Genomic DNA, 18,083 nt, shown 5'->3' on the forward strand with positions numbered 1-18,083 from the left:
TATTTGCGATCAAGTTGAGGATCATAATTATTGCCATACAAAAAAAACATTGTTAGGAATGCTATAATTCTCCATTTCAGGTACTAACTACTGAGAAAAAAAGTTGCGAGATTTAAGAAGTACGTTAACCCTCAACTTTACCGCAAGTTCAAATCAAACCTAAATGCTTATTGGGTAGTGAGAACATTGCAAAAATTATTACTTTTATACGCACTAAAAATTATGTGCTTAAGTAAGGGCGGTTGTAAAAATATTCCTTAAAGATTATCAATTAGCAATATTGCCGCATATGCGTCCTGTATTATAAGTGGACAGTCCTGTTATTCGTCATGAGAATGAAATGCCTATGAATCAGTTTAAATCATATTGCCTAGAGAGAAAAGCACCCAATAAAATGGAAGAAAACTAATAAGATATCTCTACGGTTTTTTGTTAAGAAGATATTCCTCTTGCTTCCAGAGGGCAAATCTTTTTAATAAAACCAAAAAGAAATCTTATGGTTTTTACAACAGTGTCTACCTAAATGTTAAAACTAGAAATTGAAAAAAGTCCACGCCGACCTGTCCTCGATCCCGTAACCTTCCGAGAGGCAGTTTACAGCTCTACCTACTCGGCAACGGTGGTCTTCTTACCGAGAGTATTCTATTGATTAATATGAAAAGAAAAACTTTTCAACAAATTCCAGAATACATCACATACAATTAAGAAGTAATTTTCATGAAACAGTATTACAGTAAAACCCGCTTAAGTACCTCACGAAAAATGGCAGCTTTTTGAAATTTTAAAATTTCATCAAGATTTCAAACTTTTTTCTCAGAAGTGTTTATATAGCTCATTCAATTTTAGTGTAATAATGTGCAAGTTTCAAGTGGCTAAAAATTACCGTTGAATTTTTAGAATTTTTCGCCGAACGTGTTGCGGTAGCACTTAAAAGGGGAAAATTTTAAGTAAAATGGTAAATGGGGTACGAAAAATGTAGGTACTTACACGGGTTGGGTAAATAAGCGGGGAGGTACTTAAAAGAGGGCTTTTCTTCAGATTACATTACAATATTCACGGCGACCAAAAATGTTGGTTACTTAAGCGGAAGGTACTTAAGCGGGTTTCACTGTACATAGAACAATAAGTTTTGTCACGTATTCGGTTGCCATAAATATGATCACCGTACCTAAAGCAGAACCCAAAAGTTTGGAATATTATTTTTCGTACAACCTGAATAAAAATATCTGGTCTATGAAATCTCAAGCACTTTAATTTCGGGCTAAGAGAAGTGTGATTTCCCCAGTTTTCTAGCGATAACATAAGAAAAATTTCGGTCTGATACCGCAGCTTCTGTCAAAGAGAAACGTTGAACTACACACACACTACACTGGTCTCACTTACAAGAGTTTTGCTTTAGAGAATGCTTTTCCTATAAAACCTGTATATAGAAAACCCGAAAATTTTATTTCCCGCCGTAGTGTTAAATTGCAAATGGAAAGATGCTTCGAAGCATTTGTACACGGGTATCTTCTTACTGATCGAGGTGCGAAGAGAACAGTATCTATTTATACATACATATGCGCATACATAGTTACTTCGAAATTTCTAAATATGTTGCGTCAAAACACCCTCATCCACCAACAACAATGCATGTTTATATGAGCAACGCTTCCCGTCGTTGAACCCAAACGCGTGCCAGAAGAGTTCAGATGAAGATACAGCGCACATTTTTTTAATTATTTTTCCGCACTACACAACGTGCGATTTGCAAAAACTTGTCTTGCCAATTCGAGCAAGTGGGAAAGGTCGAGTGAAATTGGAAGAAAAATATTGAAAACAACTTACATGCTAGAAGCCACAAACACGACGAATTCAAGCTCACAACACATTGCTCTGATTCAAGATTTAAGACACTACCAGCAAAAATTAGCTACTAGTTGTGATTTATATAAAGATGAATTTACCGGATGACAAGCAGTTAGTACGTGAAAATAACATATCGAAAATGGGTTTGCATGCAAAACTGGCGTGGATAGCATTATTTTTTTGCTTGGGTTTGGTAAGCTGGCTACTACCGTCAACAAAGCATTAATGGACTGTTTGTTTTTTTTGTGAATCCCTTCAAAAATAAATATACCAACAATGTGTTTTACATATAGATTGCTTTGGCCCATTGTGTACCGATCGAAGTCATCTATACCGGTGAAGGCTGTGATTGCCCGTCGAAGTTGGACTATACCGTAAATGTGCCAAGTGTGCCGAAATCAAAGAAATGTCCGTATACGCCTAGCGAGTACGGTTATAAGGTGGACGTACCAATTTCGCGTCCAGCAAAAGCGAAAGTGACATACAGTTTCGATTTCACAGTCGAAGAGCCCCGTACACCGAAGCCTGCCAAACCGTCCACATTAAATCTGTTCGCCAAAGTCGATCGTGTGGCAGTCAAAAAGGGCGGTGAGTTTCGATTTAAACGAGTGTTTGCAGGCGTACGAATGATAAATTATAATAACAATTAATTTCTTAAAGATTGCGAAGATAGTGATACCGCACCATCTGCCCCGTCCACCTGCCGTTGTGGACAATGCGGCATCACCAAACCGCTCTATAGGTATGTATTCGACAATATGCCATCCCAACCTCCATGCAAGTGCCGGCGACCGAACTGTAAATGCAATCGTGGTCGCGCGGCTTCAACTCCATACTCGTCAAATGCAATTTTAAGGGGTTCTTCTCTAAGTGACATGACGCCAATGGCTATGAACTTGGAAACTGGTAGTGGTGGTGATGAGGATAATGGTTACGTCAAAGACGGCAGTGGCGGTGCGGAGGTTGGCGCTGTTAATATACGTCGTAAACGCGATTTACAACGCACGCTCTTCCGACCACGCAAGATGACCAGGGAACGCCCAGGTCGCTTTGTAAAGTTATACCACAAAAATCTGTCCGATACACCGCGCCGCCTATTTGACTTTGATGGCCTCTCCAATAAGCAGCTAGACCAACAACAAACCGCGAAGAAAACGAAGCGAAAGGCCAAGAGGACGCACTACAAACGTCAACGCTCACGGCTAGTGAAGCGCGACATCAAGGGTGAGTACGAACTGCTAGAAAAGGAACGTGATCAGATGGATCTGACTTTGCCTGAAATCATACAATTCATGCCCGAAACATTGCAGCCCAATTTTAAGAGAGGTCAATGTTATTTCGGCTGTGGATCGAAGCGCCCCATCAACCCGCCCAAGTCAACAAATAGTAAAACCGACAACCCCGGCAGCAGCAGCGACCCTAGCTCAACCGAATTCACTGTAAGCAGCAAAGAAGTCAACGAAAACACGGCCGCCACCATAACATACACCGACACCAATAGCAGCAATGACGAAATCTTCGACATGAATACGGATAGGACTGCTGATGAAGACGCCAATGCAGATAAAGGAACTGATAATAACCAATTCACACAAACTGAGAAGATGACCATTAACGAAGAAAACTCAGACAAAGAAACACACAAAGACTCTGCCACACAAAATGACATCGGTTCTTCACACACAAAACGCCAAGCGGCAAACTATTATTCCGGTGGGTCAGCGTCATCGGCTGAATCAGCAAACCCCAGCTGTAGCAAGTGCTTGCCCGCATTGTTGACGAAAAGAGCTTACCGCGCAAATTTGCCGCCAGCGCCACCGTTTTCCACTAACCCAAATTACAAACCACAACAACCGACATACTCGCAGAAATCTGCATATTCAGCAGCGCAGCCAACAACAGAAAATGCGCCAACGTCGCCCTATTTTGACGATCGCATGGGTCGTAAGTACTTAGAATGGAATGATTACATGCGTGATGTGACCTCCGCATTGTCGGTGCCAGATCCGCTAGATCATCACGCGATTCCATTGCGATATGATGGCGATTTAGAATCACCAACACCGGCCTACTCCAGCAGTTACCCGCAAGATACGCCGCCAAATGCAGCAGCCCAAAACTATCCAGTGCAACATATTACCAACGAACAAATAGATAAGATAATCGCCGACATTGTTTATCGACATCCAGCTTTCATAGATGCCTCATCGCACTTTGGTGGCGCGTTAGTGGATCCCGAACCGTGGCAAGAGCTGGAAACAGTAGCATTTCTTAAAAAACTTATCGATGGTCGGTTGAGTTTATGGTTTGGCAAAGAAGATGAACACAAATATGGTTTACCACCGCAGCTGCACAACCTCCAGCCGCCGCTCTACTACTAAACCCCCAACAAAAGCAATTATGATTTTAAAATTTGGTTTAACAAATTTTTAGTAGATACCACAACGCGCTTTCAGCGACCTGCCTGCTTCCCTAATTAGTAGTAATAACTGTAAATACTTAAATGTAATTTGAGCTGCAACTAGATAGTAAATAATAAATTTCCAGCTGCAATATTATTGTTAAGACGAATTAATATTAAAAATTTCATTATTGGAATTTATTTATTTTTTTATTTTCTTTTTCGTAGCTGTGAACCAGGTGGCTATTATTGATCGAAGGCGATTAGCACGAGCGAATGCCTACTTGCAGTGTCTTCTTTTTAAAAGAGGGGATTTAAATCCACACTTTTTTTTTAAATAAATGAATTTTTCTATACACAAATGTGAGATGTTCGTAAGTTTTCTTCTAAGCTTATATCGAGGGCGTTATTGGAAGGCACAAATAAATATAATACAGTGGCCAAAATAATTATAGCCGCACTATATTTTGACAAGTTTTACCATACTATTTTTGTTGTTATTTAATTTTTTGTTATTTTTTTCTAAAAAATATAGTTCATTCTTTAACAAAACCCTTGTAAATCCAAGTTTCAAACTATGTGCAATATTTAAATAAAAATCAAAAAAACTTTCGTAAAAATTTTTAACTTTTTTAATTAGTTTTCCTGCAGAGATTCTGAGTATCTATGCGGTTTTGTAGCCCATTGAATTCTCGTAGAACGAAGTACACGTTTCAAATGGCTAAAAATTACGGTTGATTTTTTAGATTTTTTTTCAGAAGGTTTCGGTCTTCTTCCATATAAAAATAAATTGTGTGTGTTCAACCGTAATTTTTAGCCATTTGAAACTTGTACTTTATTCTACCAGAATTCTACAAAACTAGAATGCTACAAAACTGCATACTCAGAATCTTTCTAGGAAATCTAATTAAAAAAGTTAGACATTTTTACGAAGGTTTGTTGATTTTTTTAATTGCTGCACAAAGTTTGAAACTTGAATTTACACGGGTTTTGTTAAAGAACGAACTATATTTTTATAAAAAAAAATAACCAGAGTTAAATAACAATAAAAATAACATGTTAAAACTTGTCAAAATGTGGTGCGGCTATAATTATTTCGACCACTGTATATATAAATGTGAAAGTTTGTGTGTGAGTGAGTATGTTTGTTGCTCTTTCACGCCAAAACGGCTTGACGTATTTCGACGAAATGTTGCGTGCAGACAGGTTATAATCTGGATTAACATTACCATTACAGGACATTTTTTGGAAGAGTTGCCACCTTTTTCAAAAGTTAAAACAATTAATTTGGAAATTAAATAAAATATTACAGCATTGTGGATGCTAAACAAGAGCGGTTCCAAAACGATTTTTTTTCGAAAATATTTTTCATGGGGATTGCCACCTGTTTAAGAGGTTGAAATCAATTAATAAAGCAGTTAGATAAAGTATCATAACAATGTGGGTGTCAAAGGAAAAACGATTTCTTTCAAAAATATTCTATAAAATGGTTGCCACCTGCTGAAAAAATTAAAATCAATTTGAATAACAAGTTAAATGAAATATCTGAATATGGGTATCAAACGAGAGAGGCTTAGCAGAGTTTTGTTTCAAAAATGTTTTTAAAGGGAACTGCTAACTTTTTATATATTCAAAATCAATTTAATTAACAAGTTATATAAAAAAAAATTAAATGTGGGCATCAATGAGAGAGGGTTTAGGAAAGCTGCATCTATTTCGAAAATATTTTTAAACAGGGTTGCCACCAGTTTAGGAATTTTATTGAGAGCTTTAATAAAATCCTACTAATATTATACATGAATGTGAGTTTGTTTGTCTTTCTTTATATGAAATTTCGCATACAGATAGCTTATAGATTGGATTAACATATAGGTGTTTCCATGATGTTGGACGTGACATTCGTACGATGCTAGAGTTAAATAAATCATACGAAAATGGAAGTCACTTATAAAAAGCCGTTTGAACTCATTTACTTGCATTTTCGGTTTACATTTTTATGGACACACCCATATGACATGTTTTTAAGGGGGATGCCACTTGCTTAAAAAGTTAAATTTTACTTTAAGTTAGAAGCTCATCCAAATTGTACAATATGGATGAGAAAAGAACGAGATTAAGAAAAAATACGAAAAATTTTTTGAGAGGATTGCCACCTATTTAAAAAGTCAAGTTCTCATTTGATCAAGTTAAAAGAAGCATAAGAATATTGTTTGCAAACGAATAAGGTTTGAGAAAGCTTTAATATCAAAATATCTTGCAGTGGATTGCCACTTGTTTAAAAGTCAAAGTATAAAATATGGATGTCAGTTGAAAAAGGTGAAGCTTTGTTTCGAAAAAAATGTCAAAAGAGAGTTGCCACCTCTTAAAAAGCGGAAAGAAGAAGGTTAAAGAACGTCCTATCTCAGTTGCCGATATGTTGAATTTAGAATTAGATAGGGCGTTCATTAACCATTTGTTGAGTCAGGGTGATCTTCAACGGAATTCTGAAATAGGGCGTTCTTGAAAAACCGGCTGCCGATATAGGTCGATCTTCCACTCAGCCGACCATAGAGAGCCTGATGGACTGGCCTTCGATAATACATGATGATTGAAAAACGCCCTATTTCAGAATTCGGTTCAAAAACGTCATATCTCAACATATTTTTAGGGCGTTTTCCAATCAAATTCTGAAATAGGGCGTTACTTCAAACTTTTCTGAGATAGGGCGTTTTTTAACCGGCTGCTGATATATGTAGGTCGATTTTCCACTCAGCCGTCGATGTGCTTATTATTGTAATTTTTAAATAAACAAGTAAGAAAGTCTAAGTTCGGGCGGAGCCGAACATTAAATACCCGGCGCAAGTATTAAATATATGTTTTTTTACCTTTCCGAAAGCTACCGCTACATGGTAAACCGGGGTGTACAAATTTTGAGTAAATTAGCGTCCTTAAATTTCGAAATATTGAAGTTTCAAGCATTTCTGAAATTTACTGTTATATGAAAAGCGGCCGTAATTTGAGTTCGATTTCAATAATTTTCAACGTTTTGCTTCTATGTGGCAAGCACAATAACCACACCGAGTTTGGTACAAATCGGTAGAACGGTTACCGAGATACATATATGTGATCATAAGTGGGCGGTGTCACGCCCATTTTTCAAAATTTTATCCTAAACGTATTTCTTGGTAAAGAGTTGTTGCAAACATCAATTTTGAATAAATTAGCTTCAATAATTACTGATTTATCGAAGATTTCGTATTTCTCTAAATTATTGTTATATGGGATGTGGGCGTGGTTATTGTCCGATTTTGCCCATTTTCAATACCATCCGTCCTACGCCAGAAAGAAGTGCACGTACCAAGTTTCGTTAAGATATCTCAATTTTTACTCGAGTTATCGTGTGCACAGACGGACGGACGGACGGACGGACGGACGGACAGACAGTCACCGCTTAATCGATTTCTCTTTTCATTCTGATCATTTATGTATACATTTGTCTATATCTATCTCGATTCGTTTTGCCTGTTACAAACAACCGTTATGTGAACAAAGTTATAATACCCTTGTGCACAAGTGCGCTCGGGTATAAAAATTAAGTTAGAAAAAAATTGATACCCAAGTGCACATTCACAATATCTACATATATAAATATTTTTTTTTAGTTTGTCCTCATTAAAAAGCAACTTTAAACAACAAAATTGGAAACTGCTAAGTAGGAAACTTCTTTTTCCATAGCGAGTGAAATAACTACGTTTCTAAGTAAAATTATAGTTTAAAAAACTAAACTCGCTAGTATAATTTCCATGCGTACTGTCATAAGGTTACTTTAAGAATGGAAAATTCAAAGCGATTCCCATTCGTGCTGTCATCAGGTATGCAACTTGAGAATGGATATCGCTGCATCTTTATTACATATTTACATCCCAAGCTAATAAAAGGAAGGTAAAAAAAAACAAACCTGTACCTGAATAAATTACTTTCTTTGCTATTCAGCCTCATTGCGGGAGTCGTGCCGAATGCAAGTCGTTTTTCGAGAGTCGAATCGTATCGAAAATTTAGCGTCATTGCCTAAAATTTCCACTCGACTAGTGTATTAAAACGGAAGAACTTGGCAGCACTGCATAGTTTTCGACAATTTTCGTTGTTTACTTATTTCAGCACGACAGTAGACAATGCTAATGTTGTCGAGTCGTACAATTCAGCCTAATTTACGACTTACGCAATGAGGCTGATTATTTAATTATACCATCCACATAGCACAAGTTTGTAAAAATAAACTTGAGCGTGAAAAATTACTTTCTTGACATAAACGAAAGATAAATAGACATTTCCATATAATAGCTAGGGAGTATTTGTGATGCAAGCAAAAAACCTCGAATAGCTAGCGCATTAATGTCTCTGAAAAAGCAGTTTGTTATGGAAAATTTAAGACATTCCAAGCCATCGGGGACACTCCATGGTCCACATTTCTTTTTTTTTTTAATTGTATAATTTCTTAATTTTTTTTTTAATTTTTATTTATTTATTTCGAACGAAAAATGACACTGAAGATGGCACAACTTGATAAGAGATGACGGAAATTCGTTCCAAAATAAATCATACTGAATGATTTGTCCCAAGAATTTGTAATATTTGTAATTCTTTTAAAAATTTACTAAAATGTCAGCGAAAATTTATTTAAATCAGTAAACTTGTGCTAGGATGTTTTTCTTTTTTTTATGTACCGTTGAATCTGCAGTTGGATTTGAGTAAAAAACGATTTTCGGTGACTAAGAATTAAATTCAGATAAGTATTTTGATTTTCGGGAGTAGTGAATTCCATTTTATCAACATTACAAGATTAAACCAAGGCCCCTATTGCGAGTGTCGACTGGCAGTAGAATAGAAATTTGTCGATCGAGTCGATCATCTTTTATTTTGCTATTGTGTAACTTGATCGATAAAAATTTGTACTATTGTGAATGGTTGACAGAATTGTAAACAGCTGTTTGTTTGTTTACATTTGTTTCTTCAGTGTTTTATTTACATCATTTTTAAAATAATTGCTTTTATTATAAAATTTAAAAAATGGACACAGTTGAAATATGGTTTAGTGATGAGGAAGATGATGCGGAAGCTAATAGATTAGTAGAGTTAGCTAAAGCAAGGAGGGAATTGCGAGATTCGTCGGATCCCTTGGACTTGGAAGGTGTATGTACACGTGTGAGTTTTATGAATAGAAGTTGCGTTCCCGATGCTTCACAGTTTTTAGGCTTTACATGATTTGCAGGAAAAGCTGTTTTCCTCATTAATAAACTTTATGGAAGTTTAAGAAATACGGTACGGTTAAGTTTTTTGTAGAATGATGTTGGGTTTTTGTGTCCAAACGCGTGACCCCGAGTTTAAAAATTTTAACATAAAAACATAACAAGTGTATTGAAAGAATTCAACTTTAATTTAAAATAAAGATTTCAAATTTCCGAGCACTAGTCAATTAATAAATTATGCAGTTTTTTTGTATAAACTTTTGATGTTGGTTCTGCGCAAAAACACTGTGGATGGCGTAGCCGGAGTTATATGCACAAGAAATATTGTAGATGTATCTTTTCCAATAGAAGCGGAGCTTCCTACCCTACTCTTTCCGGAAATTCCTTTGCCTATGTCTTCACTCTCCTGCATCAGTACGAACAACCGCGCAAGTTGCCTTTTGTTGCTTATAATTTTTGATCTGTAATTCAGACACATACATGCATATGTATATTTCACAATTTTTTACGACTTCCAGTTCAATTGACTTACTTTTTATCCATTATAGTACCACTTTCTTATGTAAATTTTATAAACGCAAACTCCAACGACTAAAAAACAGCAATAGAAGAATGAGCGATTAAAAAGTATTCACAGTCGCTAATTGAGCAACTAAGCGACACTCGCAATAGCATCGCTAATCGATAATCGCTTAATAGTCGTTTATCTACTGCCAGTCGACATTCGCAATAGGGGTGCAAGGCACATTGAACAGGTGGTACCAGTAGATCAGCTCTTTTAATTTTTATTTTTTTTTTCAAATTATTTGGCTCTAAATTGGAAAATCTGTGAAACCTTTTTCATAGAATTTAATTTTTTTTTTTTAATGTTTGTCTAAGGACAAATCATTCAGTATGCCTCTATTTAGAAAAGAAATAAATAAGTACAAATTCAAAACAAAAAATAAGAAATTGTACAATTAAAAAAAAGGTGGGCCTGACGGCTTGGAGTGCAGGGTAGAATGTCTTCAATTTTTCATAACAAACTGCTTTTTCTGAGCCATGAATACGCTAGCTATTCGAGGGTTTTTGCTTGCATTACAAATACTCCCTAACTATTGTATGGAAATGAAATACAACTGAGACGTGCTGAGCCATAACATTTACCAGCGAACATTTTCATCAAATTGTACTCTTTATTTAATGGTGATTCTGTTGCCGAAAAAGTCTAAATCTGGTCGACTGAGTAATGAAAATAATATAAAATGTTCGTAAAATAATGCCTTTATGCGGAAGCTCTCGCATTCTATCGACCCGTATAATTAACACTTTTTTAAATAAATAAAATTCTGCGTTGAATTTTTTTCAACTATTGCACTAAGCTTAGCCACAACACAATTTTATGTACATTGCCACTCAAGGCCTTTGTGTCTGAAATTTACGGAAGAGTAAAAATACTAGATTTACAAGCCAGAACAGTTCAACAATTTTAAAACAATAATAATTGTGACTGAAATAATAGCACTGCAACATAAAACGCACCATGAGCACGTCTGCTGAGGTAAAATAAAATAATTGAAGAAAGAAAGCTAAAAACGAGAAATACATAATCGTGGAGAAAACTAAACGCAATTGCTATATTTGAGATGCAATCCATTCAGATATTTAAGACAATACCTGGTAGCGATTTGGATCAGTCGGGAATATGAGATTGTACTGAGCGAAAATCATTGTTGTTGCATTTTTCTGCTCCGGCAAAAGAGAAAGCAAATATGACTGCTATGCGGTGGGAACGGGCGTGGCGGTTCAGCATAGTTTTGGCGTTTCTGCTGGTGCGACATGTAAGTGTGCAACTGAAAATATGAAATATTTATATTAAGGTGTGATTGAAAACAAAAAAAAAAAACAAAACACAACTTACCTGTTGTAAAATTATTCAATTTAGACCACGGCTTTGAGTGTAAGCACGGAGAAACCCTCTACATCATACAAAAGCAGCGATGATAAGTATAACTTTGTTGATGTGGCGCAGCAACAAGGCGAATTCTTCCAAGGTGATACCGCCCAGACAACGCGTTACTATACCTTGGGCGAAGTGGATGAGAGCTTTTGGTTGGAACACCTAGGAGATGACTTCAAGAATGCCATACACTTGCAGATGGACGGTGAAGAGCAATGTAATGGTGTCTTTAATATGAGCGAAAATGGATCCGCTTACAAAGTGCAAGAGGAACCCACAAACGATCTAGTGCTAGAAAACGAAGTGAGTTTACCCACCACCAATGACATAAAAGTTGAGAAAAAAAGTAAAAGCAAGACGAAAGGCGAAAGTAAGAAGTCAGGAAAGATGCGGCGAAAATCGAGACCTGTACCAAAGACTCAGATCCCGGAAGAAGTTGTTGCAACGCCTAAGAACGCTACCACAACTGGGGAGACGGGGGGTCAGGTAGAATCCACTTCAGAAGCATATATTATTAATGAGGACCAAAGCTACACCGAAGCTCCGTACAAAGTGGACTTGAAAAAGTATGCGAAATTTCAACATATTAACTTAAAATACGAGCCGAAAGCTAATACAACAACACAAACAAAAAATAGTACCTTATTAGAAAACATGGCAACGACGAATGAGCCGATTGAGGAGACACCTATCGTCGTAAATTTGCCTGAATCAAAAAAATTAATTGAACTGGAAACGAGCGATACGGCTGTGGTGGTGAAGATACCGCCGGTAATCTATCATAGTGAGCCTACTGCCTTAGCGGACCCAGACGATTACACAGACAACAAACAAACAAATACACACTCATCAACAGAAACACACGAACACTCACAAAGAGAAACACACGAACACTCACAAACAGAAACACACACACACTCACAACCAGAAACACACACACACCCACAAACACAAACAAATACACACAAACAAACAGAAAGACACACACACTTGCAAACACAAGCCACATTACCGCACCCAGCAGAGGAGCCAGCACATACTGACAACAGAGTTGACAATGTACTGTACACTCAATATTCATACCCACAAATGACATATGAACAACAGCAACACTACCTTCAACAACACCTACAGCAGGCTCAAAATAAACTCCAATCACAACAACACCTACAGCACACAAATTTCTACCAGCCCCACCAACAGTCACAATATCCAGTGCAAATGCAACAAACACAATACCAAGAAACATCACTATACGATCAGCCAGAGCAGCATGAATACCAACAATACTCAAAGCCATACATTTCCTCGAATTATTACTATGGCGGTTCATCTTCTTACCACAATAATGGCATATATCCCACCACACCCACTACGGTCAACATTCATCATAAGCCCAATGAACTAGAGTCCAACAGTAATGGCAAATATTATTACATGATTTCTAAGCGCTCGGTCGGAATAGAAAAATCACCAGCAGCGCACGAAGAAGCTAGCGCACCAAAAACTCCACCCAAGCAGGCCACCAGTTCGGAAAATAGCCGCGTCACCCGTGAAGATCTGTACCAGGAAGGCTTGTGATGACGCAATCAATACCAACTTAGTATTTATTATTCATTTTAAGCTTTTAAGACTGAATCAAAAATAAAAATTAAAAGAAGCAAAGAGCCAATCAACACATGAAAAATGTTAGCTTTCAGTAATTAATTGGCAAGTGGGCATCGGTTTCGAAACATGGTCCGACACAAGAAATCTTTAAATAAAAAGTTCTTGGTTGCGAGTCTTACAATTGGTTGATTGTGAAGTTGTTAGCAAGGCAACTGACTAAGCAAGACTTAAAAAAAGCTTTAATTGCAAGAAGAAGTTTTTCATTAGCCATTGGTAGATAGCGAGCGTCATTGCTGGGGGTATAGTGACGAGTCCAATTCAATCTCTCTGAAAAAAATATAGATAAGAGAATTTGACCGCATGTAAATTCATGCATTTCACACCGGGTGTGTTTTTAGATCCAACTATTCTACTCTTTTAATTTTTTTATTGCGGATTGGATTGTGATTTGAAAACCTTTGCACTACTTACGAGTATATGCGTCAAGTTAATGACCTACAAAGGAGAAAGACGAAAGTCATTTTGTATCTGAAAAATGTCTAGAATTTGAAAACCTTTGTGGATGCTAATACATAACTGTGGTCATATGGAATAGTAGCTTAAATAAGTCGGGAGGCTGGCTTTAATATAATGCCCCATTCCGTTTATTCTTTAAGCCGCAAGGGTATTTTTTGATGACACTTACAGGTCTATTCTGCGCTGGTAATAAAAAGTTTGTAACCGGTAAATAAAGTTCCTGTCAATTTTTAAACCCTTTTCGCATTCTGTGTACTCTTGTAACCGGGAAATTTTGTTACCATCTCATAAGCTGGTAACAAATTACTGCCCCGTGAAATATGCAATACCAGGATTTGCACAATTCTTCATAGCTGAAAATAAAAAAATTAAATTTCCCGCACACCAAAATTCCCGAGATCTTTAGGAGTATCTCATTTCTGTAACGATTTTTTTACGAATCTTCAAAGAAATTTATATGAAGTGGTTGAAACGAACTTGTAAAGAAATTTCTGTACGAAAAATATAGAAAATTCTGAAAAAATTCTGCAACAAATTCTTCACATAGCAGTATTATTTTCATTGCTTTACCGATTTTCCTCCGAAATTTCGTAAAGGAATCGAAGTGTGCACAGTTTATTTCATTTCAGAAAATTGGGCAAAAAATCGGTTGAGATCTTTACGAATTCTAGTTTAAGGCGATTTGCAACCAATCCGTTGAAAAGATTGGCCACATACATGCGTACAATTAAGGGTGTAGCAGGAAAAAGGATCTGGTAGACTTATTCGTAAGTGCAAGGGGTAAAATTAGGAATGCCATTTTTGCAATATTTTACTTCAAATGTCACCGTAAGTTTTTAATTCGGCAAAAGGCGACAAGTTGCACTTTTTGAATATTTGGATTTTTTTCTAAACATACTTTCATACATACATACTTATTTAAAAAATTTCCCCGTAGCGAATGTCATGAACTAGTCACTTAAGTGTCTTGTACGGCCATATCAAGTCTTCAATGACTTTGAGCTCCGTTTATATGGAAGTCGTTCATGACTTTTTCATACAAATGGTAATTTAGTCGTTGATGGTATCTGCATGACTTTGTCATGCAGTGATCATTGATGATATTCAAGCGACAATGTCCTGCAATGAACTGTTATAAGTCTTTGATAGGAGTACACCTGCATGACATTGTCACCAGTGTCATTGTCAGCTATATGTCGCTTAGGATTCACAGCAAGAGCGACGATGTCACCAAATCCTCATTAGTGACCATTTTCGCTACTGGGTCATTTTGAAAAGCAATGTGGTTTTATTTTTTTGAATCAAAACCAAATTGCTCATTTACTTTAATATGCAGTATCTAAATCCAAAAAATTAAATTGTTTAGTTGCCCAGTGGGAAAATGTAATGTATAGTAATCGAAAAAATAATCAGTAAAACAATCCCTTTCACATTGGAAAATGCATTTTTTCACCCAGCGCGTTGTCCTAAGAAAAGTGGGGCATTCAATTTTGCATTACCTAGTATCGAGAAATGAATGTGTTTTAATATGAAATTTTTGGAGCTTTTTCAATACATTAGAATGCTGATTACATAGCTAGCAGTAATATAATCGAGAACTCATAAAGAATACATTATATTATTTATCACGCATGTAACATTACTACTTTTCCGACTGGGTGAGTATGCAGAAACCATCGTTACCTCGTCTTCTATATTGTGCAAAATTTCATAGCTTTTTCGATAACTATATCTGACTAGTTCAAGATATGTATGTATTAATTTTTACTATGTGAGTAGATCGATGGCTGAGTGGAAGATCGACCTATCTCGGCAGCCAGTTCGAAAACGCTCTATCTCAGAAAATTTTCCAAGAACGCCCTACCCCGGAATTTGATTGAAAAACGCCCTATCTCAGCTTATTTTCAATGTATTTGCGTTGGAGATGGGACGTTACTCAACCAAGTTCTGAGATAGGGTGTTTATAATAAATTAGGGTTTTTGATAAATGCAAACGAACAAGATTATTAAAAAATTTAATGCATTAAGATTTTTCATTAGCACTAATTTGGATAATTTAAAGTGCACAAATTTCATTAGAAATATAAATTTTTTAAAATTAATGCATTGAAATTTTTATTTGCATTAAATTTTAAAAATGAATACATTAATTTTTTACATTAACATTATTGATTTAAGTACCAGTAATGCATTTTTCACAACTCTGACCAACTGTATGAATTTTTCAAACTTTGATTGTGTTTTTCCATTAAATTAAAATTTTGAAATAATTCTATATATACTATTATTAAACAAGCGATATATTCCATAACTCTGCAAACCATTTTTTCAGAGTATTCTGAATTGTAGATCTCATCCAATTCTTTCCGAATTTTCTAAAATGAAATAAACTGTCCTGAATTTGAGTGAACCCTAAGTCTTCAATTCGAGCCTCTGTGAACTATTTGTCAATTAGCGAAGCTTGGATCCTTCCTTCTCAAGTATGTATGTATCTAGAGGATTAGAACTCTAACTAGGTACTAATGGACATACATACTCGGATGTATGTCAATATGTAGCTAACATCCAATCTGGTATCGAATATGCTTTACATATCGAGCCCCATAACCGCTAGGAATATTTCTGCATCAAAAATAAAATTTTGAAAAAAATGTCGCTTACGTTATTTTGGCGGTTAGGGCTCGATATGTAGATATGTACATATATATGTACATTCAGTGACTCAAACCAGTAGCCACGTGTTTTTTCCTTTTAAATATTCACAATTATTTTCAAGTTAATTTTCTGTTAATTTTCTTTAAGCAAAACCATATACATACTTATGTAAATAAAAGATTCAAAATTTAGAAAAATCTAAAAAAAATTTGATCTAAATTTCAAACCTTTTGATCAGAATCTTTAGAAAATTTTGGTAAGGCAGCTATGAATATAGCGCATACAATTTTTGACTAATGAAGTGCAAGTTTCAAGCGGCTAAAAATCGCATTGATTTTTAATTTTCTTTTTTTGCTGATGGATTTTTGCACTTTTTTCCATAATGCATGAATTTCTTATGAAATAAAATGCGGAAGACAGTTCGCAACAAAATGTAAAAAAAAAAAATCAGCGCCAGTTTTTATGAACTGCACTTGCTATATAAAAAATGCGAAATGGGTTTTAAAGATTCAGATTAAAAATTTAAAATTTTTATGAAAAATTTGTTGGAGTTTTGGTTAAAGCTTCGACAATATTTGCATATATAGAAAAATAAGAAAAAAATCAAGACGTGATCACTTTTTTGAGTTACTGCATAGCTTTGATAATGGCAATTAGACGACTAGTATCATTGAGCGCTGCATAATAAGTGAGTTTAATTTCAAAATTAATGAAAATACTAAGGAAATTAACATTTTGTAAAGTTTCTTGTTTGAAAAAGGGAACGAATTCAAACCAGCTGAATTTTGGCCATTCAAAATGAGCCGTTTTGTTTGCGGCAACGTTTTCCATTGTGCCGCCTTGCCATGTTATGTGCGTCTTGTCAGGCAAAAGCATTCCTGTGACGCAGAAAAGAATTTCTATCTGGCGGTGCCCTTAATTTCTCCTACATTGCAAGTTTTTTTGGGTACGCGAACGCCAAAAATTGATAAATTTCTAATAAATATCAATAATTTTCGGGTACGCAAATGCAACTATTATTTGGTTATAGTAACCAAATCGTGTGTTGAGAGAAATGTATGTAGCTGATTATTTTTCTGAGTGTAGCTAACAAGTGGAAATGTTGGATAAAAATAGTTGTTTGTAGATACCACGCGCGACTCAAGTGAACATATGTACTTCTTCCTATTACCCACATTGCTCACTATGTTATCTATATCAGTTACTTTTGCATAATATTGAACAACTGTCTTAATCTCAATCTCAACCTCAATCCCAATCTGAATCCGAAAGATTAATTCTGATATTTAACTATTAATGGTTAACTAGATTACGGCAATCATGAAACATACTCGACTGCGACATACCAAATTTTTGTGTTAAGTATGTGGAGATTACCCCAACGATACCACCAACTTCTTCACATGCCCACTGAACCCATGCCAACTAACACCCCCCTCCCTCTGGTGCGACCCCGTGGAAACGGCACGCTAGTTGAGCTTGACGAAAATGATTCAAGGACTACCCGATCTAGACAGGGCTAAGTAAATCACTACAACAACAACAGTGTATACAAATAATTAATCAGAGGAAAAGGTTTTGTAATCCATCATCAAAATGCCAGATCAGCAAAAAATTAAGGGATTTTAGGTAAGAAGCTTTGATGCCCCACATGGACCGAAGCTTGCACTAAGTATAGATTATCATTTGTCCCGGTATCTAACGTTATGGTGTTAAATTGACTTCAAATTAGAAGTTCTGCAATGCTGGCATCATGGCTTTAACAGAAAAATTACAAAATATGCCTAATCAAAATGGCACAGACTTATTTGGTTTCATAAATTTGGTGTAAAGCCCGAACCAACTCTTTCTAATGTCCAATATAAGCGTTGGCATAAAAATAGCTACTACA

At 35.9% G+C, this 18,083-nt stretch overlaps 2 protein-coding genes across 2 annotated transcripts; both read left to right on the top strand.

Annotated features, from left to right (window-relative positions):
- Positions 1-1,936: 1,936 nt before the first annotated feature.
- Positions 1,937-4,229, top strand: LOC118753033. The gene is made up of 3 exons (XM_036487883.1): positions 1,937-2,041; positions 2,142-2,436; positions 2,509-4,229. Exons 1-3 carry the CDS (start codon positions 1,937-1,939, stop codon positions 4,227-4,229), a joined length of 2,121 nt encoding a protein of 706 aa, XP_036343776.1.
- Positions 4,230-11,225: 6,996 nt separating this feature from the next.
- Positions 11,226-12,994, top strand: LOC118753041 (RNA polymerase II degradation factor 1). Its single transcript, XM_036487894.1, has 3 exons — positions 11,226-11,300; positions 11,399-12,201; positions 12,394-12,994. Exons 1-3 carry the CDS (start codon positions 11,226-11,228, stop codon positions 12,992-12,994), a joined length of 1,479 nt encoding a protein of 492 aa, XP_036343787.1.
- The last annotated feature ends 5,089 nt before the right edge of the window (positions 12,995-18,083 follow it).

The sequence above is a fragment of the Rhagoletis pomonella genome, unplaced genomic scaffold (genome assembly GCF_013731165.1).
Source record: "Rhagoletis pomonella isolate Grant_MI unplaced genomic scaffold, Rhpom_1.0 Rhpom_scaffold_00002, whole genome shotgun sequence".
In the NCBI taxonomy this organism is placed as follows: Eukaryota; Metazoa; Arthropoda; class Insecta; order Diptera; family Tephritidae; genus Rhagoletis; species Rhagoletis pomonella.